The sequence below is a fragment of the Liolophura sinensis genome, chromosome 6, assembly GCF_032854445.1.
Source record: "Liolophura sinensis isolate JHLJ2023 chromosome 6, CUHK_Ljap_v2, whole genome shotgun sequence".
NCBI classification, from domain to species: domain Eukaryota; kingdom Metazoa; phylum Mollusca; class Polyplacophora; order Chitonida; family Chitonidae; genus Liolophura; species Liolophura sinensis.
This window is the reverse complement of record NC_088300.1, coordinates 4,988,599-5,011,765: the sequence shown is the minus strand read 5'-3', so window position 1 is coordinate 5,011,765 and position 23,167 is coordinate 4,988,599. Positions and strand designations below refer to the sequence as shown.

The 23,167-nt window shown below is 38.6% G+C and overlaps 1 protein-coding gene across 4 annotated transcripts in view; it reads left to right on the top strand.

Moving 5' to 3' along the window:
• LOC135469239 (pecanex-like protein 1) overlaps nt 1-17,023 on the top strand; it is a 35,149-nt gene extending 18,126 nt beyond the window's left edge. For all 4 annotated transcript variants that reach the window (XM_064747836.1, XM_064747835.1, XM_064747834.1 and 1 more), the window contains 18 exons: nt 233-383; nt 870-1,005; nt 1,464-1,644; nt 1,924-2,032; nt 3,142-3,271; nt 3,700-3,758; nt 4,534-4,749; nt 5,001-5,060; nt 5,402-5,595; nt 6,842-7,072; nt 7,329-7,435; nt 7,924-8,071; nt 8,453-8,604; nt 8,912-8,990; nt 9,267-9,541; nt 10,260-10,366; nt 11,195-11,394; nt 11,939-17,023. In XM_064747836.1, coding sequence (XP_064603906.1) covers nt 233-383; nt 870-1,005; nt 1,464-1,644; nt 1,924-2,032; nt 3,142-3,271; nt 3,700-3,758; nt 4,534-4,749; nt 5,001-5,060; nt 5,402-5,595; nt 6,842-7,072; nt 7,329-7,435; nt 7,924-8,071; nt 8,453-8,604; nt 8,912-8,990; nt 9,267-9,541; nt 10,260-10,366; nt 11,195-11,394; nt 11,939-12,220 — 2,817 coding nt within the window. In that variant the 3' untranslated portion in view covers nt 12,221-17,023. The remainder of the gene's footprint in view (nt 1-232; nt 384-869; nt 1,006-1,463; nt 1,645-1,923; nt 2,033-3,141; nt 3,272-3,699; nt 3,759-4,533; nt 4,750-5,000; nt 5,061-5,401; nt 5,596-6,841; nt 7,073-7,328; nt 7,436-7,923; nt 8,072-8,452; nt 8,605-8,911; nt 8,991-9,266; nt 9,542-10,259; nt 10,367-11,194; nt 11,395-11,938) is intronic.
• The last annotated feature ends 6,144 nt before the right edge of the window (nt 17,024-23,167 follow it).

Here is a 23,167-nt window from a genome sequence, read left to right as displayed (position 1 = left end):
CCTTTGTATTGAAAGAAGTGTTTGTTACTTCAGGATACATACCTATATTCTACTTAAAACAGAGGAAATCATCCGTACAAATAGAACCAATATAAAGAATAAGCAGGCATTCCCACTGGAGTGACTAGTGAATATTGGCATGTTCATTTGGAGAACAAAAAAAATGGGAGCTGTGAACAAGGTGATAATGTTTTATCTGCTCAAACTTACACACTGATGTCATCATTTTCAGCCATCATTAAGCGATGTGATATACTACATGGCTGCATCTGTGGGCTTCTGTATACATTATGTGATCCCTCAACTGAGGAAAGAAATGCCATGGTTGTGCTGTGCCCATCCCGTGTTACCCAGCCACGAGAGAAGCTACTTTGAAGTTAAAGGTGATATGAACTGTGTCATGTTGAAAGATGTGAGAAGGGACAGATTCTTATTTAAGCAGACTTAAAGGCAAAACAAAAAACCCCACTAAAATGAAGTATATATTTTTTTGCTTTGAAATAGTTGGTTTCAAGGTCCATTTGGCCAATGGAGTCATGAATCTGTGAAAAAATGCCTTGTGAAGGATGAAATTTAGGGGTGCTTGTTCAATGACAGTAAAACCTGCTGTTACATCTCTGGTCACAGTATGATCAGAATAGGACACCACAGAATCCAAAGTTTCAAATGCATAATGCTGTTTTACTAAGCTGAAAAAAATTCTTTATAAAAAATACTTCACTTTAGCTTAGTGCCTAGGATAAGACATTAACATGTTGTGAAGTTTATTGATTATCTCTCCGTTGCTTGTTGCAAGCATTTAATGGATTGAGGGTCTGTTTTAAGAGTGACATATTAATTAATATGAAACCTTCTCTACTTGCTCACAGATCCAGCAAAAGTGATGTGGTTTGAGAAAATGTACATCTGGCTGAGGTTTCTAGAGAGGAATGTCTTATACACTGTTGTGTTTCTGTGTGCCATAACCAGCTCAGCTCCACAGATTGTCAACAAGTTTGGCTTAAAGTAAGCTACAGCTCCACGTAGGGTTGACTGAGTTATGTTATTGGAATATCATGATAGTAGAAAGATTAGATGCAATAAAAAAAATATGTGGAAAACGATGTCAAATATACAAAATCTGGTCCAAAGAGGAAGGATTGAATAAATGTTAGACCAGTTTCCTTGACACTTAAAGCCAAATAGCTATCATGTTTAGGTGGAATATTCTTCAGTATGCTGTCTTAAACCACCAGACTAAAAATTTTGACTGTGGTTTCAATCTTTTTAAAACCGACGCAATCAAACACCAAAGTTAAATTGTACTACTGGTATGTGTGAAAGATTTTTATGTTAGTGTTTGATAAAATTGTTTGTTTTTCCTAACAAGTAATTACTGTCGACCTCTTATATTTGCTTTGCTGTATCTTTGTTGGAATTTGTTTTTTTTAGCATTCTCAGTGAAAGTAATTTCTGGTTTTCAGACTGGGGACTGGCATTGTTGTTGTTTGTGGCATGAAGTTATTACGCAGTTCGTTTTCTGACACGCCTAAACATTACCACATCCTGGCGTTCACAGTCCTCTTCTTCAAGTTCGATTTTCGCAACAGTGCAACAGAAACCTTTCTCATTGACTACTTCTTCATGGCCATTCTGTATCAAAAGGTAACGAAGTGACAATCTTTGAAGGCACAGCTGTTAAATTGCTGTGTTTGTCGGAAAAAAAAAAAAAAAAAAAAAAAAAACCTAAAATGCAAATTAATCATAAAGTAAAACTTTCTTCTCTTTGCTTCTATTATTCATAAACTAATCTGTTTTGTAATAAAAGGATGTATAGCTATAAATAATAATATTTACAAGAATTACTGGAACAATTTTGTAATTTTGGTATTCATATTGAATGTACATGTACATGTATATTTTAATTTTTGTTGTATTTTTCAGTTTTATGATATGGTGCTTAAGATGAAGTTTGTGGTAACTTACATTGCTCCCTGGCAGATAACCTGGGGCTCAGCCTTCCATGCCTTTGCTCAACCCTTTAGTGTACCTCGTATCCTGAAACATGTTCATCTGGACATGCTTGTACAAGTATTATATACTGTTGATAGGATTAGCAGAATCTGCCAAGCTGTTCGCTTTTTTTTTTTTGGTTGGAAAAAAATCAATGGAAAACCAATTTGAGGTTAAATTTAAGATGATGTTTTTTAGCTCACCTGTATTAAGTGCAGGAGTAGCTTTTGTCGTACCATGAGCAATAATAGAGAAAGGAAAGTTAAACAAGAGGTTAGGGGTGGTATCTTAATCAGTACTGCAAATATTGAGCTCAGGGCTTGCACAAATGTAGGGCACAATAGGACGATGGGGATACTCCTTCGTTGATTGGATGTGTGCCTATCAAGGAGTGTAAATTACTGAATTCCTTACTTAATGTATTGTGTATTAGAATCAATGTCAAACAAAGTGTTAGGGCTGGTATCTCAAACAGTACCGCATGTATTGAGCTCAGGGTATGCACACATGTAGAGCAGAATGGCACAAGGGGTATATTGAATCATTGATTCAATCTGTATTTGTTAAATACCGTAAATTCCTGAATTCTTGACTTAGTGTGTTGTATATAAGAATCATTATTAAACAAAATGACTTAGTGGTGGTTTCTCAAAAAGTACTGCATGTATTGAGCTCAAGGTTTGGTCACTTGTACAGCACAATAGCATGAGGGGGAGAGTCCATCGTAGAGTGGATATGTGCACATTAAATACCATAAGTTACTGAATTCCTGATGTTGTGTGTTGTGTATTAGAATCACCATTAAACAAAATGTTAGGGTTGGTATCTCAAAAAGTGTATGTTGGCCTGAAGTTTTACATGCCTTTAAAGCACAGTGGCACATGGGAGATGTTCCATCACTGATGCTCTCTGAGCGTATTAATTATTGTAAATTACCAAATTCACGATTCCAGTTCTTTATTCAATGTTCTGCATACAGATGAGCTGTTTGGTAACCTTGCTACCAATTCTAAGTTGCTAGTGTGTTTTTGTAACATTTTAAGAGTGAGGGAGTTAGTGTTGATCTCCTTTAATTATTATTTTCATCTGATAAAAGAAATGTTTTTCACTAGTGAAATTTAATCAGTTTTTCCTTGACCCAGCTATCAGACTCTGCCATGCTGTTTGTACAGACCATCATTTCATCCTTCTTTTCCACCCCACTTAACCCTTTCCTGGGCAGTGCCATATTTATTACCTCCTATATACGACCTGTCAAGTTCTGGGAGCGGGACTACAAGTAAGCATTTTTATGGCCTAAGTTCGTCTCAGCAGAGTCATATTGAAAAAGTAGTACAGGTTATAAGGTTAAAAGCATTGTTCTCATTGTAACAATTATTTGACTGAATATTTACAGTTGCTTTTATGACCAGAAGTGTATTTAATGAAGCTACATATACCTGATACCCTATCTTGGCCAAGTGGTTAGAGTGCTAGCACAGTGTAATGACTCCTCTTACCAATGCGAATGAGTTCAATTCCAGCTCATGCTGACTCCCTCTTCGATCATATTTTGGAAAGGTCCTCCAGCAACCTACAGATGGTCCTGGGTTCCTCCCACCGTGATAATACTGGCAGTCCTTGTATTAGTGACATATCATTGAAGATTCAATATCTTGTAGTAGTCAATGCCCTGTATATGAAAACTATTCTCTTTTTCTATTACAGCACAAAACGGGTTGACCATTCTAACACCAGACTTTCATCACAGTTAGAAAGAAATCCAGGTGTGTATTTTGGTTGAAGATATCTTTGGTCAGTATTGGCACAGCTGAGGAGATGGAGCCATGATTGAGCTTCTCACTACATGGCAGGCCTCAGGGTTTTAGTGGTTCTACTCAGACTAATCTATCTGCAAGTCCATGATTATTTATCTGATGCCCATATCTGCTGCGTGTTTTTCAGTTCTACACACAGCAATGCACGGTGTATGTGTTACCTGTAACTCTTCACCTGATCATAAGAATCCCCAGATGGGATTAGTCTGTGCTGGCTCATTGATCTAAATGGCGTTCTTGCCCCAGCTGATCAGCCCTTGACAAAGAGACCCTATTTGGAAAATGAGTTGATTGGTTACATATAGAATTTTTGTGTTACATGAAATCCCCACACTCAAAGCCATGTGATATTGTTCCCATAGACAACAAGTAACTAAGCTACCCTTTATGTTTACATTTATAGCCGATCATTGTTCTTGTGAGAATAGTTTTGTGTAACCTAACAAACAAATAAGGCATGAGAAAAGTGGACACATGTTTGAATTTACAGCTGTGGCTTCATTATGTAATGCTTTTATGCAAGAGCCCACCATACTGCTGGACGTCGCCAGTGAAATATTCTTGAGTACAGTGTAAAACACCAATCAGATAAACAAAGTTGATGTGAATGGGAGGTCTGTTTTGGTTGAGGCTGTTATACCGGCATTTGAAGAATTTCCTCATTAATATTGGCTTTCTGGATCTATGTTTACAAATGAGTGTTTTGTTTTTCTTTGTCTGCTAGGTTCAGATGATAATAACCTCAACTCTATATTTTACGAACATTTGACGCGGTCCCTGCAGCACAGCCTGTGTGGGGACCTGATGATGGGACGGTGGGGAAACGCCTCTCAGGGAGACTGCTTCATCATGGCCTCAGATTACCTCAACGCTCTCGTCCACATCATCGAGATGGGTAATGGGCTTGTCACATTCCAACTCCGTGGGCTCGAGTTCAGAGGTCAGTCTGTGACAGGGAACATTAGAATGTAGTAACCTTTTGTTCGTATTTTATGGGAGGTGGGGGTTGGAGTGTGTTGAGGGGAACTAGCATAATTATACTCAGATGTCTGATGTCTTTTTGTAGGATAGAGTGTTTTGATGTTTTCATCGATAAGTTAATGGTTTCAACTAAAAGATCTTGAACGTACTACATGTATTCATATACCTCTGGCACAATGGAATTGCAGATGTGTTTGTTTATGCTAACAGGGACATATTGCCAGCAGAGAGAAGTGGAAGCAATCACGGAAGGAATTGATGAGGATGAAGGTAACCAGTGGTCATCTCTAGAAATGGTAGCCATTGGTCTTCTTCCAGCACCATATTTACACAAATTCTTTCAGAGCACAAATCAAAGGGTCCCAAAAATAAAGTTGATTTTGTTCTTCTGTTCCAAATGACTGGCCAACCAACTGAGGCTGATCAAAATTGATGATTTTCTTGTTATTTAAATTTATGAATATACATCTTTATGTATGTTTATGCCTGACAAACGTCTTTAAGCAACAGCATATAGCTGGTGATAAGTCTGTTATTAATAGCTTAGTTTAGAACCTATATATTCTGCATATTACCAGCCCTTGTCTAAAGTACCTGTGAACTTCTTGTAGGTTTCTGCTGTTTTGAGCCTGGTCATTTTCCTCATTTCCTCTCACTGAATGCAGCCTTCAACCAGCGGTGGCTAGCCTGGGAGGTGGTGGTCACTAAATATGTCCTGGAGGGCTACAGTATATCTGACAACAGCGCAGCCTCCATGTTACAGGTGTTTGATCTCCGCAAAGTCCTCATCACATACTATATTAAGGTAAGACAGGCAGCTGTGTTTTCTTTCAGGCGTTTATGTCCCAGGGATCCAGGGGATGGTATGATATTTGTGAGTTTCAGAATTATAGATACCTACATGGAAAGTTTGTTGGAGGCAAAATATGTTAAGTGACATTGAACATAAACATTTTTATCACATTTGAGACATTAATCACATGAGAAATGAACCTTGATTAATGTGCCTGCAGATATGACTGTTATATTGGAGTTTATTGCTTCTTTAAAGGACAAGACAGCACCTGCCTAAAACATATTTCATTAGAAAGCAGGATACTCAAGCTTTCGGAAAAGTATCACTCTTTATTATTTTTTATGAGATTTCACCGAATAACATGTAGAATAAAATGACAATACTGCACCAATGGCTTGTGTGAATCGAGGCAGCCATCTTGAGAAATTTACACAGAGCTACTGCATGATACAATTTTTTTTCTCTGAATTTATTAGAACTGAAGAATTTAAATTTTGCCCTTTGCCTTTCTTGCATAGAAGGGATTATAAAATACAGTAAAATTATTGAAATGCAGTGTTTAAGCTGAGTCAAAAACCAGGTTAGCACTGTTCTCATCTTAGAAGCCACCACTACAGAATTGAAGCATAAAATCCAGCGACAGTCAAATGCCTAAATCAGCCTCAATGGTGCTTAGATTTATTTCTATTTGTGTCAGAAGTGAGCATGAATCCAGTACAACAATTTTATTGTAATTTTGTAAACATTTAAAGGGGGTCAGAATTACCGGTACTAGCACAACCCCTCTGGAGGCTACGATCTGAACCAGGAATACCCTGGTGGAAACTGTTTAGATGATATAGTAGGCCTACTGTATGAACAGTTCAAACAGGAGAAATATCTTTCCAGTATGTCCAATTTCCGAGAAAGCTATTTAGCACTTGGTCCTTCATCGCCAGCGTCCACACCTTTAATCTGCCCTAAGCTATTGAAATACCTTCGACTTTTGAGAACGAGTATTCTTGAACAAGTGACATCTTCTTGCTATCAATAATGGTGACGCCCTGAAGCTTTGACAAGACAAAGTTTCACTAAACGTTTACTGGGTTTTAAAAAATCTAAAAATATATTTAATGCAGGTTTAATATGAATTTTAATGGTATTGGTCTTTCAGTGGACATAAACATTAGTCGTGTGCTGTCTTTCACTTTAAATCCCCAGAATATTGTCCAGACAAGTACGACTATTAGGAGTATGCTGTCTTGTTTGCTTTCAGAGCATTATATATTACACAGTTAGATCTCCAAAGCTTGAGACATGGCTCAGCACCCCGACTGTGATAGAAGCGCTGACCCCAACTCTCGATAAATCCTATGTTGATCTTGACCTACTTTTCAACATGCACGTTGATGATGACTTTGATCGAAACCTGTCAGGGATTTCTCGCCGCAGCTTCTGTGAGGTGTATTTAGAGTGGATACAACACTGCAGCAGTAGGAGAGAAAAGGTAAGAGTTTGGTGATTGTATCAAGAACACAAAATTCTTGTATTAACTTCAAACACATGGCATTGTCTGTTTGGAGATCAATGAAAAGTCAGAGAAGTATAAGTCTTCCTAGGGTAGAAGTGTAAGAGTCTTAAACCGTTGGATTTTACCTTGGGCTTACCACATATTTTTGTGTTTTCAGAATCCAGTGACAGAAGTGTAATGATCTAACCATTCATATGTCTCCATTAATTTACCACTTATGTTTTATTTCCAGACAATAGATTCAAGTAGAGACTCCGCTTTAGTTTCTCTGTGTTACCTGCTCAGTCTACTGGGGCGCAGGGCTCTGGGTGCTGCCTCACTTAGTCATGCCAATGCCAGGTAAGTGCTGGGAGAAGTTACTGCCCCAACCTTGGCCATAACAAAGGAAACCCGTGTTCTTTTAATTCACAGACATTATCAGTATGTAGAAATTTGATTTAGTACTGTAATCTATCTATTTTATTGTGGTATTCAGAATTGTTCACACATACAGAATTAATCTGATTTATGACTTGATTAAGCAGGAGTAAACCACTGCTTGTGCCGGGCACCTGTCCAACCCCCTGACGAAAGAGGGTCTCATTGGTTGGTGTGAGTGATCTCAAAATGTTAAAAAAAACATTAAATATCTGTGAAAAGGGTTAGAATTTTTAATAGATCACAATATAGTGTGGAAAAAGGGGAAATTAGTAAATGATGCAAATCATTTTTTCTATTTCTGATAAATTATCAAATCCAGCTGTTTCATAACAAATACATCAGGAGAAAGATAAGGTGAAAGGAAAGTTTGTTTGTTAATAAAATGTTGTTGATGCTCTTTATTACAGTGTGGATTTCTTCCTTCATGGTCTTCACTCACTGTTCAAAGGAGATTTTAGGATCACATCTTCACGGGATGAGTGGGTGTTTGCAGACATGGAGTTAATGAGAAGAGTTGTGGCCCCTGCCATTCGCATGTCACTCAAACTGCACCAGGTATCTGAGTCAGCTATAATTACATGCACACAATATGAATCAGACTGTGTTTATGTCCCGTCCTCTCAGCCCTGTTTTGGTCGGATCCCACGGACCTTGTAGTGGGACAGTCATAAATCTACATTGATTTATAATCACACTTTGCCATGTCGAGACACCTAAGACAAAATCTGATCATGCACTCTATACCAGAACAGGGCAACAGGTGTAATATACGTGTGTACCCTACTGCACAGTGGGATGTGTTATATTAACCTCACAAGTAAAAACAGTGGAGAAACGTCAGGATTGCCTATTGTAAAATCACCAAAGTTAGAAATTTCTCTGTAAAATATTTGAAGTAAAGGCCAGATTTTGTTATTAATTCTTGTTACCACATAGGACCATTTCACATCACCTGATGAATATGAGAATAACCGTGTGTTGTACGGAGCCATCAGTCAGTATGAGCAGACCCTGGTCATATCCCACGAGGCAGACCCAGCCTGGAGAAATGCTGTGCTCTCCAACACACCGTCGTTGTTAGCCCTCAGGTCAGTCCTGCTTCTCATCTGCAGATTAATTCTGTATGAAAAGGCTAGTTTGATATGTATAAGATTTTTGGTTTAATCCTCAGTGAGTTAAATTTAATTCCACATGTTCAATCCTAGGTAAAATATCATACATTTTGTAAAACCACTGTTTGGCCACTCTACAGCAATGTATATCTTCCCACACTTTTAAGGAAGGTATTTTATTGCATACACTTTACTCCTTTTCGTCATGTTCTTGATATTTATATATGGAATTAACCATTTTTGATTACATGTATGTAATTTTATTGTTGCTTCTATTTCACAGGCACGTGTTTGATGAAGGATCTGACGAATACAAGATAATCATGTTGAACAAGAGATACCTCAGCTTCAGGATAGTTAAGGTAAGGGCATTAACTCTGCAATGGATATGTTTTGTGTATGAGTTTTATTCAACTAGACCTTAGTTACCTAACGTCACCCTCACAGTTGAATCATTGTTTTAGTATGTTGCAGGAAAGGTTTTATTTTTAATTTGTGATTTATCTTAAACATGTTTATATTCAAATTCAAATCATTTCAGGATATGACTAAGAACTTTTCCTTCTTCCTTTTCATGTCCACAGGAAAAATTGAAAACAGTGTAACATGACTTTATAATATCTGTTGCCTTTTCCTAGGTAAATCGTGAATGTGTACGAGGGCTTTGGGCGGGGCAACAGCAGGAACTGATCTACTTGAGGAACCGCAATCCCGAGAGAGGGAGCATACAGAATGCCAAACAGGCCCTTCGTAATATGATCAACTCCTCGTGTGACCAGCCCATTGGTTACCCTATCTACGTGTCGCCACTGACAACCTCCTACTCCTCCACCCACGACCAGATGGCCTCTGTGCTGGGGGCAGAGTTCACACTTCACCGCGTCAAGCAGTTCGTTCAGGGAGTTTGGAACAGGTCAGTTGTTTACTTATCTAGTCATATACACAGATGTTTAAATGGGACATCTGGACTTTAAAGTTTGTCAAAAGACTTGATGCTTTACAGGTTTTTGATTTGCCACAATTCTTAAAATCACTGTTGAATTTCTGATTGTTAAGTAAATACCAAAGCTTGGATATTATTTGATACATATTTCACACCATACACACATTTAGTTTTGTTAATGTGTTAACAAACTATGTAAAATGTAGAATTTAGAACGGTGCAAGATGTTCAGAATTTTTGCATTTGTTGTTGGAAAGTGGTTGAAAAAAATTTAGTTGGTAATTGATGATAGATGGGAATACAATGCATGTCTGAGTTCCATATGAGGTATCATTATCATTTTTAATTAGGCATAAAAACGGAATATGGGTCATAGATGCAATCTTGTTTATGATCAGGAACCTAGCAAAACTTTCTACTTTGATATACTAAGTCTTTTTTTTTTGTAGAAGGCAGGTCTTGTTGCACTAGAATTCTGTTGGAGAAGGCACACTGCCAGTTTGATAACATTGTTAGTGTGGATGCTTAAGCTGATGTAATCTCAGTGAAGTTCATTCCTATGTAGAGTGGTGTGTTATTGTTGAAGCTGATATAGGCTCGCAGAAGTCCATTCTTATGTAGAATGGTGATCCAATGAGATAAGTGATGTTGCCATATTATATCACTGCTGTGTTGTTATTCACTGTAGGATGCGTCGGCGGTGTGGTGCAAGTTGCACCAGTGGCAGCTCCATGTATGCAGATGCAGTTGGTTACACACCCAGCTGTGTGCACGCTGCAACTGTCGCATCTTCAGGTATATACACATATTTTGTTTGTTCCATTTTTTGATGTTTTACACAGCTGTCTTACAGCTACAGCTGCACCAACAGAACCAGATTTGAACAGAACATTTATCTGATTAGTTAAATAAGGGCTTGTTATGGAGAGCCAAGTGGATTAATGTACTGTTATTCTTATGTTTAATTTAATGCAACATTACAAAGCAGGTAGCTTGGTCTGTAAAAGGGTCTTACAAATCCAAATACAAATCCTGACATAACAGTCCACATGCAGACTTCACACCCTAAGCATTTAATGGAAAGGTGTGGTCATTTCTCTTGTCAAATTGTTTTCTGAGGAAATCCTAGGTGTAAAATAACATTATGTTCATACTTTTATGCAAATAGCATTAACAAGTTACAACAACAAAGATGTAATACTTCTCTTACGATGGATAACAGTTCAGGTCCAGCTCATGCAGGCTTCCTCTTCGGCCCATTGTGGGAAGGTCTGACAGCAACCTTCGGGTGGTCAAGGGTTTTACCAGGGGTCTGCTCGGTTCCCTCCCACCATAATGCTTGTCGCCGTTGTATAAGTGAAATATTCTTGAGTGCTTGTTAGACACCAATCAGATGAATAAATAAATGACATGCAACAGTGATTGGCATGGTTTACATGTATATACTATGTATATGTAGTTACTTTCATGTAACATTGTTTCATTTAGTTTGATTTTTTTAAAATGTTGCCCCACACAAACAGTCCTAAACCTCAGGTGCTTAGGAGCTACATGTAAATGCACTGCTCCTCAGGGTCAGCCCGCATGTGTAATACTTGTGTAATATTTGTGTTTGTGTGTCAGGTATGGGAGGCTCCACCCAGACCAGTGCCTGTGCTACCCCTCACCATCAGCAGGATATCCCCCTCCAGACGTTCGGTAACCGTGGGAGTGTCATCTCCACCGCTAGCTCAGCCAGCAAGCCCAGCACACTGGCCACCATCACTGGCTTTATGGACACCATAGCCCTGGGCAAGGAGTCCCCACTCTCTCATAGAGTTCAGGTATATGGCCATCTTGACCAGTGAGAGCTGATTTGTGCGCACATGTGCAATGTGCAGAACAGGCACAACTTAACGTGTCATACAAAAGAGTTAAAAAAGTAACAGTAGCAGTACAATATAAGCAGCAGTGTTGTGAACTCTTCCCACTGCAGAACAATGCTCACAAAAGTTACAACCTAATTCTAATGGGATTTCTATGTAACCAAAATTGCTCTCATCATAATCTGTTACTTCTCTGCCCTGGTTTCCTCCCACCGTAATGCTGGCTGGCTGTTGTATGGGTGACATACTCTTGATCACAATGTGAAACACCAATCAAATAAATAAATAATCTGTTTCAATGGCCACTGTGTGGGATGTTAATTCTGTGCATCAGGAGAGCATGCTTCTATAGTGCACTTACTATTGTTTTCATAGTTAAACAGCTAAGATTAAATTCTCATGAAATATAGTATGATAACTAAAATAAATTCTGTGCATATTATCATTATTAGATCATTTTCATTATTTCTAGGTCTGTTAACATTAACCTTTGTTGTTTTAGATTATAGACCCTGGTCAAGTGTATGACTCCATCAACTTGGGCCGTAGGATTGATGTCCAGTGGCCAGCTGAGGATTGGAGGAAGAATGGGGGAAAAAATGCCTGGTTTGGCTGGGCCCCAGTCAAGGGTATGGAGGGTTCAGTTGTGCACAAGTGGATGCCCTGCCATGCAGACCCTGGAAGACGCTCCCATGTCGATAAGACAATCTTATTGGTCCAGATCGGAGATAAGTTTGTGCCGGTGTCGGAGTCCGGCATCATTGATTTGGGTGCAGAAGTCTGACATGAAGCAACACAGCATATATGATATCTAAGGTTTTAGACTAGCTCCAGTGCTACACATAATGTCCTTAGAGTGCTTCAAGCACATAATATTGACTTATGAATGTATTACTAAACTCAGGCTTTATGTAGCTGGGAAGTTTATGAGAGAATTTATGTTAAATTTTTGTTGTGTGCTTGTGGAGTAAGTACATTTGTTTTGGTAGTATAACGGAGATTTTAGTTGGGGCCATTTTGGTTGCATTCCATGGATATTTCCATTCTTAAAGGAGGTCGGTGTGAAACATCAATACAGATGTGTGGAGGAAATGGTTTTATGAAGTTTTTGGATTTAGGTGGGGTCAGTATTAAAATGGCTTCGACTCCAAACTGAAATTTATGTTATTCTTGTATAACTCTTGGACCATTGTAACATGTGGAAATTATTGTACGGAGAGTATTTGTGTCAGAGTCTTGCCTGTGAAGTGGACATTAGTTGTTGAATTCAATTATTTCTCTCTTTTTTTTTTGTAACTCAGTTTTTATAAATTGTTCCCACCACCGATAAGTAACACCAGGAAGATAGTAGTTATATTGAATTATTTATGGATTACAAGGTGGAAGTGACTGGAAAGTTATGATAAAAAGCAAAGATGAATTTCACATAAGGTATTACCTGTAATATATTCATAAGCTTTATTGGTAGACAATCAGAAACATTTTTATGCTTGTCAAAAAGGACACTGAGACCATAGATATCATATAGAGCTGTGTTGAGTCACATGGTTCAAGCAGTCAGGCCATTGGCTGTTGCCGGGAAGTGCTATATAATATTTAAATTTTGAAATATGAGAAATTTATTTTGCCATCCATTTTGAGAAAATCCAGTATAAACAGATGCTGGCTATGATTACCTTCTTCCCAGACATTTTTGTACTGTGAACATATCATGTTTATAAGAAAGGGAGTCCAGCATGTGGTGTACACAAACAAAGCTGAAGTGCTGATCGTTACAAACACAATATGCGAAAATATCTATGAGATACAGTTTTGGAAGTCATTGTTTCTTGCAAGAGCAGGACACACTGTGTAAAAATAATAAAGTAACATTGTTTGAGTTAAAATAACCCAGCTGTGTTTTGTATGATGAAAGAAGAAGTGATGTAAGAAGTTAAGGAAAGAAAGTCTAGTGTTTCCCTGGAAAAATAATAGGTGGTTGTGAAGTGTTGTTCTAAACCAGAGAACTGCTGTGACAAAACTTGCGCAGGGTTATGCCTAACAGCTTCCATGACGACATTACCTGTAAGCTGTTACTTTGCTTGGACAACTGAATGTACTTTAAACTGTGTATCCTTTTTAAAAGAATTATGTAGTCTTCTTTTTAAATAATCTTTTGACAAAAGTGTACGTATACATTGTTACTATTAATGGTCGTGGTTTCCGTTGAGCTGAGCCTGCTTTCTTCCCACCATAATGCTGGCTGCCGTTGTGTAAGTGAAATATTCTTGAGTATGGTGTAAAATAGCAATCCAATAAAACCCAGTGGTTTTGTCCATATAGCTCTGTACATCAAAGGCGCAGACAATTCAACATTCCTTATTTTATTGACACAGCTTGAACAGTATTGGGCAAAGTTTCACACATTGTATTTCAGAATTGATGTGCTTTTGTAGATAAATATGTTTCAGGAGACTGCCATTACAGTGAAAGTGTTTGCTTGTCGCCTGACGTATGAATCATTGTATGTTTTTATGCTTTGAGGTCATTTGTCATTTAGAACAAATTCATAATGCACAAGTTAATTTAGGGATAACTTTTTATTTGGCCAGAGTTCATAAGCTGTGTGTAAACAACAGATAAATGTCCAAGTAACTAAAATCTTACCCACTATTGACAAAAAGTTTGAAATGCATTTGTACTATAAGTGTCATTATCCTGTATCATACAAAATATGCAGTTTTTCATGGGAGATGTGTGTGTTTCCAAATCCTGCAGCTGATGCCATGGTTGATTAAGTTATATCCCTTAGCTTAGGCAACTCACTGGCCAGTCCTCTATGATGGGTCCTGCAGGATAAAGTTGTTACGTGGTACTCAGTGACAGGACACGGACATATGCGGGCTTAGTATCCCTCATCCTGGGCTTAGAATTATGTCCATGTTAATGACCCTATGTTATTCCATGTTGTCCCACTGAATAACTGTGTGACTTAAAGGGATACAGAATCCATGTTGATTGGCTGACAGTTGAGATAGGGCTTTCTGGGTTAAACCCTGCAGCATTGGTTATGCATGAATAAATCTACCTTACCTAAAATTCAGATTAAAGTGAACATAAAGTCTGCCACTATATATACATAGAAAAAATGATATAGGGACAGTTATCACACAAAAATATGTTAAAAAAGTCTATAAAGTTTTGAAAGCCGAGAAGATGAAGGTCAGCGTTGGGGATATGGCACTGACGGACAGTTCACTCTGAGTAGCCGTGTTGTAGAATCCCTTATAAACTTAGCCAGACACTAGAGCTGGAAGCATCATGTGATAATTCAAATTGGCTGTCACGTCAAAAAACCTATTAGCTCCCGATTGTCAGTGTTGTTTTTCAAAGTGGATAGACAGATATCGATGCAATAAATTGGATTTTGCAGTTCGTTTAAATGTTACACTGATGCATTTTGGACCACACATTGAAGAGCAGGGAACTGAGAACGGCTGCCCGTGTCACAATGCGTACATGCTGGACAGGATACTGCAGTAATTTGTCAGGATGAGCTGGCAAGAAAACCACCTCGGGAGAGCCATTGCGTAAAGAAATATTTTGTGACTTTGCATTGTTTTTCCTTAGCAAAGGACAGCTATAAAACACAATACTTGCGTTCATGAACATCGCCCTGACTGAGCGCCAAAATGAAAGAAACATCAGCCCTTTAAACATGGAACAGAGCTAACACTCTGGTTGGGTATCAGGCATTTTTGTTTGTAATTTCTCATTGTTACATTGTTTAATACCAATGGTACGGAAGAACTCCTAGGTTTTATGTCGTCACTCTAGATAGCTACAACATGGCAAAATGACGTCACCAAATGAGTGGCTAAGTACTGACGATGGTTATTTATTTTGTTGATAAGTAGTGTAGAACTTTTTCAAAATATTTTTAGAACATTTCTGAAATATTGGTACTACTTTATTAATTAATCCAGTTTTAATGACTGACTTTATGTTCACATTAAGCTGGGCACTTGTCTATCACATCAGCCAATCAGAATCGATTCTGTATGCCTTTAAGGCAGGTGATATGTGGTCTTGACATAAAGGGTGGGCAAAAGTTGTGAATGTGACTGTGTACATGTATTTCTGTGTGATGGCATCTGAAGGACTACTCTCAAGTGTTTGGTCTCGCTCTCACTGTTCATGGGGGATTTGGTGACAATTGTTTAACATATCTTTACGTCAGCTGTTGAAGGATTGGTCTGTAACTTGTGCAGAATTAATGGTTTACCTGGGTCACCTTCACCCTTCAAACTAGCCGTTATGTGTAAGGCATAAACAACAATGAAATCAATAATGTTTGGTGCAGGTCACCTATCTTTTTACCATTTCCATCAACTCCTGCACATTTCCATCAACTCCTGCACATTATACTGTAGAAATATTCCAGAGAAGTCTGTAATGTTGTCACTGTGGTAGCTGGTAAACTTTCTGTATGAAGGGTGTGAAGTTAATTAGGCAAGGATTTAGTGCATTTTTCAGTTATCTATGATTACAAGTGGTTTTGCCCTGAATAGGTCAGCTAACATGTGTATGATTTTCTTTCTTTTGGTATTGTACAGTGTAAATACTCTTGTATAGCCATATCTGCTAATTTCTATTTAAGTGGTGTCCGCTCAATACTGTGATATCTTCTGTTTTATACTTGCCCGAGCTGTGTTTTGTCTCTAAGAGATGAGTTGTCCTACTGTCATAATATCCCACTAACTCAGTAAGTATTGGTATTATACAACCAGAATCATTCTCAATGAATGACAATGCAAATCGGTCATACTTTCACTGTGTGAGTGTGATTTACTGTTGTGCTTAAAAACTTTTCATAGAAATTCGAGCATGTAAGTAATTGATTTGAAGGTATTGCTTTAAATGAATGCACTATTGGTGCACTAACTACAGTAACTGGAGCCTCTTCTATGTTCATTTTATGAAATGTTTTTTGGATGTTATTTTTATCTTTTAATGCACCTTATTATTAAAGAGGCATATGTGGTGGAGAAAAGGTGGATATATCTTTTGTGGGTGGGTGATGAAACGGGGATGGTTATCAGAACATATATAATGTAGCTTGTATGTGCATATATGAAAATCTCATGGTCTAATAACTAGCATGTTGCAGCTAGGAGTAAATACACTCTAAAGGCTTTGCAGGGACCTAATAGAAGCAGCTGTTTAGAGAACTGTAAAACCATATCTCCAGCCAAGCTCCAAATTATGACCCTGTGGAGTACATGACTGTACTTTGAGCTAGCATGTGGAATAATAAAATGGCTTTCATTGTTTCAATAACTGACTGCAGGAACTCACATTTAGTGTGAAAAATTGTTCTTATCACCAAAACCATTGTTTATTTACTCTGCTATTAAGCCCTAGGGCTTCACATAATATTCTCAGGAAATCTGATCGTTTTTATATATCCTCCTGTGAATGCTTAGAGAATCTTAGGAGGCTTACTGTGTGGGTGTATAAGGTGTAATATACTGGCTGTTGTTCTACGCAAGTGCACTTCCAGAGTAACAGATGTAAATGTTATGAAGAGGTTATATATATATATATATATATATATATATATACACACACACATAAAACCATAGAAAGTCGTCCTACATTGTGCTGTATTTCATAGTTGCTTATCACCAGAGTGAAATTACCATACCTGGGACACTGTGTACACCAACTGTTCGCCCCTGCCTTGCACCTTCATATGACACTGTATATTTGTAGAGGTGGGAGTAATTTGATGTATCTCTGATCACTCCATTGTACTGGATTGTATGTTGACTTTGTATTGCTATATTTTGCTGCTCCCCACACCAGTTCCGCGATGATGAACTAGGCCATTCTTCACCACAAGAAAGTTACATATTAATTGTTAGTACACTTTTTACTATGTAATTTGGAGCTACACAAGCAACATTTATCCTGAACAATGTATGGCATCTGTGGTGAAAAATCAAATGAAGAAAATTGTGAATTCTATTTTTGTGATGATTACAGGGAAAATCATTAAAGAGTTTAATATTGTAAAAGATTACTCTAGTTTTGAATTAATAGTTTTTGTTATATGTGTAGTATGACACCCTATATCCCTAACATCCAAAGGTTGTAGCATCAAACACATAAGGTTTGTGCAAGGCGGAGTATTTAGTGTTAGCATAGCTAGCATGACCCATGCTAGCTCGACAAAATCTTGTGCACGCTAGGCAGAGCCAAAGCTGATGTTTGTCGCAGACCTCTTATTGTCCCAGATCTATTAATTCCTCCATCTCCACCAGCCTGGTGGTCATTGTTTTTTAATTTATCATCTCACGTGTTGTCGGTACCAAAGACATAGGGCCTACATGCAACAGGAACAGCACAAAACCATGTACCTGTGCCAAAGCATTCATAGGTGTCGACCTTTCCAAAGTTATGACCTTGATTTGTCCCTGGTTGCTTCCATGTCCATATCAACATTTCAGTGTATCACTGATGTGGGCCGATCCAAGTACCGTCATATTTACAATGCTACATCATTGAAATGCCTTACTAAAGACTAGACATACCCCAACCAATCACAATTCACAGATACTGGAAGGCACAGAGTCCATGTAATGTCGGTCCCATTTGAATTCAACGTGAATTCTGTTTGGGACTCTGTAATGATCATTGTTTGAAACAATAGTACTTTGAAGTGAACATTGTTTAAAACTATAGGACTGTGAAGTGAACAAAGGGAAGAGAACAGGAGTCTCTAAAGCAGGATTTGTCCTTGCCCGAATCTTGCAAATGTGGTTCGAGTTCTTTTTAATATTTGATGATTTGGCTTCGTTTACAGGATTTGCACAGATCAGTTAAAATCTGGACTATCAGCGAAAACGGAACTGCCTGTTCCAGGCACCGGAATAGCAGGGAATTTGAAATTTAATGGTTTTGTCCTGGAATATCAGGGAATTTGATGTCAGGTCTGCTGTAGCAAGTTTCAAAAGTCAAACGGCTCTGAATTCCGTGATGTTTGCTGTTATAAAATATAAAATTCAAACGTACCAGTACTCGAAATTTTTTCCGTGTGTTTAACGAAATTGTTTCGGAAACTCCAATGTACAACTCTAGCGGGGTAACCGCATGGGTTTGTATGGGGTTTCCGAAAGTAACGTAAGGGGGATAACTCCTCAGTATACTTCCAAGCCACCATCGCCATGTGGTTTGTATCCGGCAGTCGATCAGCATTAAACCGCGAAGTCATTCCAACTTCCTTCAAAAATGATAGGAAGAAGAAATGAGCTTGTCGTACCTGTAACAGTCATAACTGACAGTTGACGTTGTACAGTCGTAGGCATTAGTGAAAACAACAACCAGTGTAGGCCTACATCTAGCAAGGAAACATTAGGGACGGAGATTTGAAAGTATCCGAAATCAGTCCAGTCCAACTCTTCGGCTGATACAGGTACTTACTTGTGGCATGCTGTTTCTGTTACTCACTTTTTTTTATCAATGTCAATTTCTTAGCTTTAAATAAAGTTAGTATGATAGAAATAAACTTGTCAGTGTTTTTCTGAAAACTCTAAATATAAAGTGTGCTTTATTATGTGCATATCACCATACGTTTTTGATATTTACTATTAATTTATTAATAAGTTTCCAAACTACGCTTGGAAGGCTATTGTTCTCGCTCAGATTATTTTTCTTCTCTTACAGCTGTTTTTTTCCCGTTTTGCGAGAAAACTGCATGTTACAGCTGTTAACTTTCAACACATCCTCATTACCAAATCGCTTGGGCTACCTGCTGGAGTATAAAACTTTACCCACCTGTGACGCACATTTCGGCTACATGAACAGTGTGGAAACCTAAGGAAAAAAACCATACTCCAGAACCGCTGATCCGATTGCATTGAAAATTGATATGCATGTACAAAACTACTGGAGGTACCAGGATTGAAACTTCTATGCAAATCGGTCGGGAAATGTGGAAACTCGCTCATGATCGTTTTGGTCACGTGATGACCTGTGGATGAATTTTGAAAAAAAAGAACATAGCAATTAAATGTAGTTTAGCCTGCTGAGTACAACCGTGGTTTTAGTTTTTTCCTACGATGTGTAGTTTTTCTTTACATTGCAATTACAGCTCATTTCAGTGTAATTTTTCAAATGTCTTGTTGCCGGACACCGTGAGTGAGTGAGTGCTTGGGGTTTAACGTCGTACTCAACAATTTTTCAGTCATATGACGACGAAGGAATCATTAGGGTGCATGTACGTGTAATGTGCCTCCTTGTTGCAGGACGGATTTCCACCGCTCTTTTATTTAGTGCTGCTTCACTGAGACGACTTACCGAAGGCAAGTAAGCAGCCCCGCCCAAGCCATTATACCGATACGGACCAACCAGTCGTTGCACTATCCCCTTCATGCTGAACGCCAAGCGAGGAAGTTACAACTTCCTCTTTTAAAGTCTTAGGTGTGACTCGATCAAGGATTGATCCTGGATCTACCGGTCCCAAAGCGGATGTTCTACCAACTGTGCTATCCTGGCCGGTTCCGGACACTGTGATAGCTATGAAGCTGAAAATTGGTCAGTGGATAGATCAACCACAGAAGGGGCCTCCTTGGCTCAGTTGGTTAGCGCGCCAGTGCAGCGTAATGACCCAGGAGTCTCTCACCAATGCGGTCGCTGTGAGTTCAAGTCCAGCTAATGCTGGCTTCCTCTCCCGCCGTACGTGGGAAGGTCTGCCATCAGCCTGCGGATGGCCGTGGGTTTCCCCTGGGCTCTGCTCGGTTTCCACCCACCATAATGCTGGCCGCCGTGGTATAAGTGAAATATTCTTGAGTACGGCGTAAAACACCAATCAAATAAATAAATAAATAAATCAACCACAGATCTTCATTTCTGACTGATAGGACCGCACAGCTACGACTGATAGTTTTGCCATTAAAATGCATTTGAAAACATTTTTATTTTTACTCATAGTAAGCCCGTCAAAAAACCGGTGGAAAAAAAAGAAACAGGTAAAGGTAGAAAAAAAAAAACTTTGCATTTTCAATAGCCAACATATGAAGCAGCTTTTGACGTTTTGTGCTGTTCGGCCAGTCACGTGATTTAGTAGCCGTTTTGAATTTTATTGATAAGCTTAAACCATCTTTTTCCTGAATCAGCTAATGACCTTTGGATGAAATTTCACTTGCAGATTTTAGGTGGATCGCTGTACCTATATTGTACAAAAGCTTTTTGTTTGGTATTCAAGTTAGACTGTAACTGACCAATGAAAATATTAGCTTAAAGGTAGGTCCAGCCTATAAACTGCTAAAAATGATTAAATAAACACACTGTCTAGTACTGCTTGACGTCCGGATTACAAATCTGTAAGAATTATTTTTGTACTTGGTATAGTTTTCAGGTTGTGATAAAAAAAAAACCATAAAAAATACAGCTGCTAAAGCAACGATGCCGGGGTGCAAGCCGGGGTTGCCGGCCTATGCCGTGTCACGTCAGGTTACCTTAATGGTGCCCATGTATAGATACATAACCAACTTAATCAGAAAGCCTACATTCTTCGTAGTCATCACTGCACTGTAAGTACACTGTATAGCATATGTATGTAGATGTGCCAAACGGAGTAGATCGATTGGATCACAATTTGCGGCAAAACTATGAGTTGCGGGAAAGAAATAAGACCAGATTCATGATCAGGACGTCAAACTACGTCGGGTTGCACACTTGCAATATTCGTACATCCATCCTAGACATAAATGCATTTAAAATGCATTACCGGTATATAACATGGGTACGCCAAAGTGCCAAAAATAGTAAATCGGCTTTGGAGAATTTTTCAAGCACTGTAACTCACGCATTTATTAAGACATTTCAACGATTTTCCGCACACATACAGTACACCTTTGCACTCAGCCATTTTTAACTACAGCTGCAGCGGGCTTTGTGTCACGTGATCTTCAAATGTGGGCACTTTTTCGGACTATAATGGCAATTCGGGACAAAACTGTGCATCAGAGAAAAGTAAAAAGACCAGATTAGTGATCAGAACATCAAACTACGCCAAGCAGCGTACTTAAGGTTTTTAAATTCAGACAATTTTAAGCTGGGATCGAACTCTGACATGAATGGCGTGAGCGAGACAAGCCCGGCGTGGTCTGCCTAATGTCAGTTTCCCGACGTCAGTCATCTTCACCGGTCAATTTCCCGGGACACATCTGCGTCACACCACACAGCTGGGAGACGCTTCGCGTTTAAATTAGGTCAATTAGCCTTTTGTAATTAGGTCGGTTAAATCAGGGAAAATTTTGCCAGCATCTCCCTTACTATCTACTCTGTTATGTATCTCCACGAGGCACTCGCAATTTTGACTTCAAATTTCCATACACATTTTTTTTTTTACACCTATATCTTTCAAATGAGAGTATAAGTTGTTGGTGAAAATCAATACATAACCAGATACACGGCTTTGAATCTTGCAATGCGACCTTACACAGTTTATCATTCGCATTCCCGGGAATAGATCGGCGAGCTTGATGCCCAATGAGAAAACAGCGATCCCTTCTCAGACTTAGCATGTCTTTTTTGTAAAAAATAACGCAAAAAACATGGCCCGTGTAACATTTAATACTTTCCAGTATGAACCCACGACCTGCCATACACAGACTGACTAATAGCTCGGCCGTTGTCAGAAAGCGAACACCTGTGCCAGAGCACATGTAGATATCTGTCAATCACCGGGGCCTGGTTAGCGTGTAGTAATGAAGACAAGGTGAAGACAATGCATACACAACATTGGGGTGCAATGGCATTGTAGCATGTCTTCTTCAGCATGTAGCATGTATATGTAAATGTGCCAAATGTGGTAAATCTGCTTTTGGAGATTATTCGAAAGCGTGCATGTCCTCTGTTTTTGACACCCTTTGTATACAGCGATTTTCATCTTTACAGTCTCTGTCACGTGACCTGCAAAAATGGGGGATATTGCACTTTTTCGCGTTTTGATCGCAATTTGCGACAAAAATATAGATGGCCGGAAGAAATAAGACCAGATTCGTGATTAGGACATCAAACTATGTCGGGGGTTCCTACAATATCGCCACATTCATCCTGGACACAAATGGAGTGTATATGCATTATACAACATACACTTGTAAATGTGTTTATTAAGATAGCTCACAAATTTTCAGCCTACATACACTACATATATAGTCCCTTCCACTCAGCAATTTGGAACTTTACAGCTGTAGAAGTTTTCTGTCACGTGACCTACAAATATGGGGTAAAATTGCAAATTTTCGATTTTTAACGGCAATTTGCGACAGAAGTACATCATGCAGGGAAAAAATAAGACCAGATTTGTGATCAGGACATCAAGTTACATGCAATTCACTCGTTCGGAGAGTTTATTGTGTAATATGGATTACCTTTATTTTTTGACTCGTGTTAGACAAATCTGGGGTCATTTAGAAAGAGCATAGAACTGATAGATTTTAACGGTCTGTGGTGGAGAAAGTAGAAAGTTTTAGAGAGTGGAAGATAAAAGCTGTGTGTGCAGACCACTTGGAATCAGTATAACTGCATGCAGTTTTCGTTGATTTAAATTTTCTATTTTAAGGAAAGCCCTTCAGCTGTATGTTCCCAGATGGTTTCATTGCTTCATAATTACAGAGCGTGGAGGGAAAGTCTGCATACAATACTACATTTGATGACATACAACTTTCAGGGAACGCATATC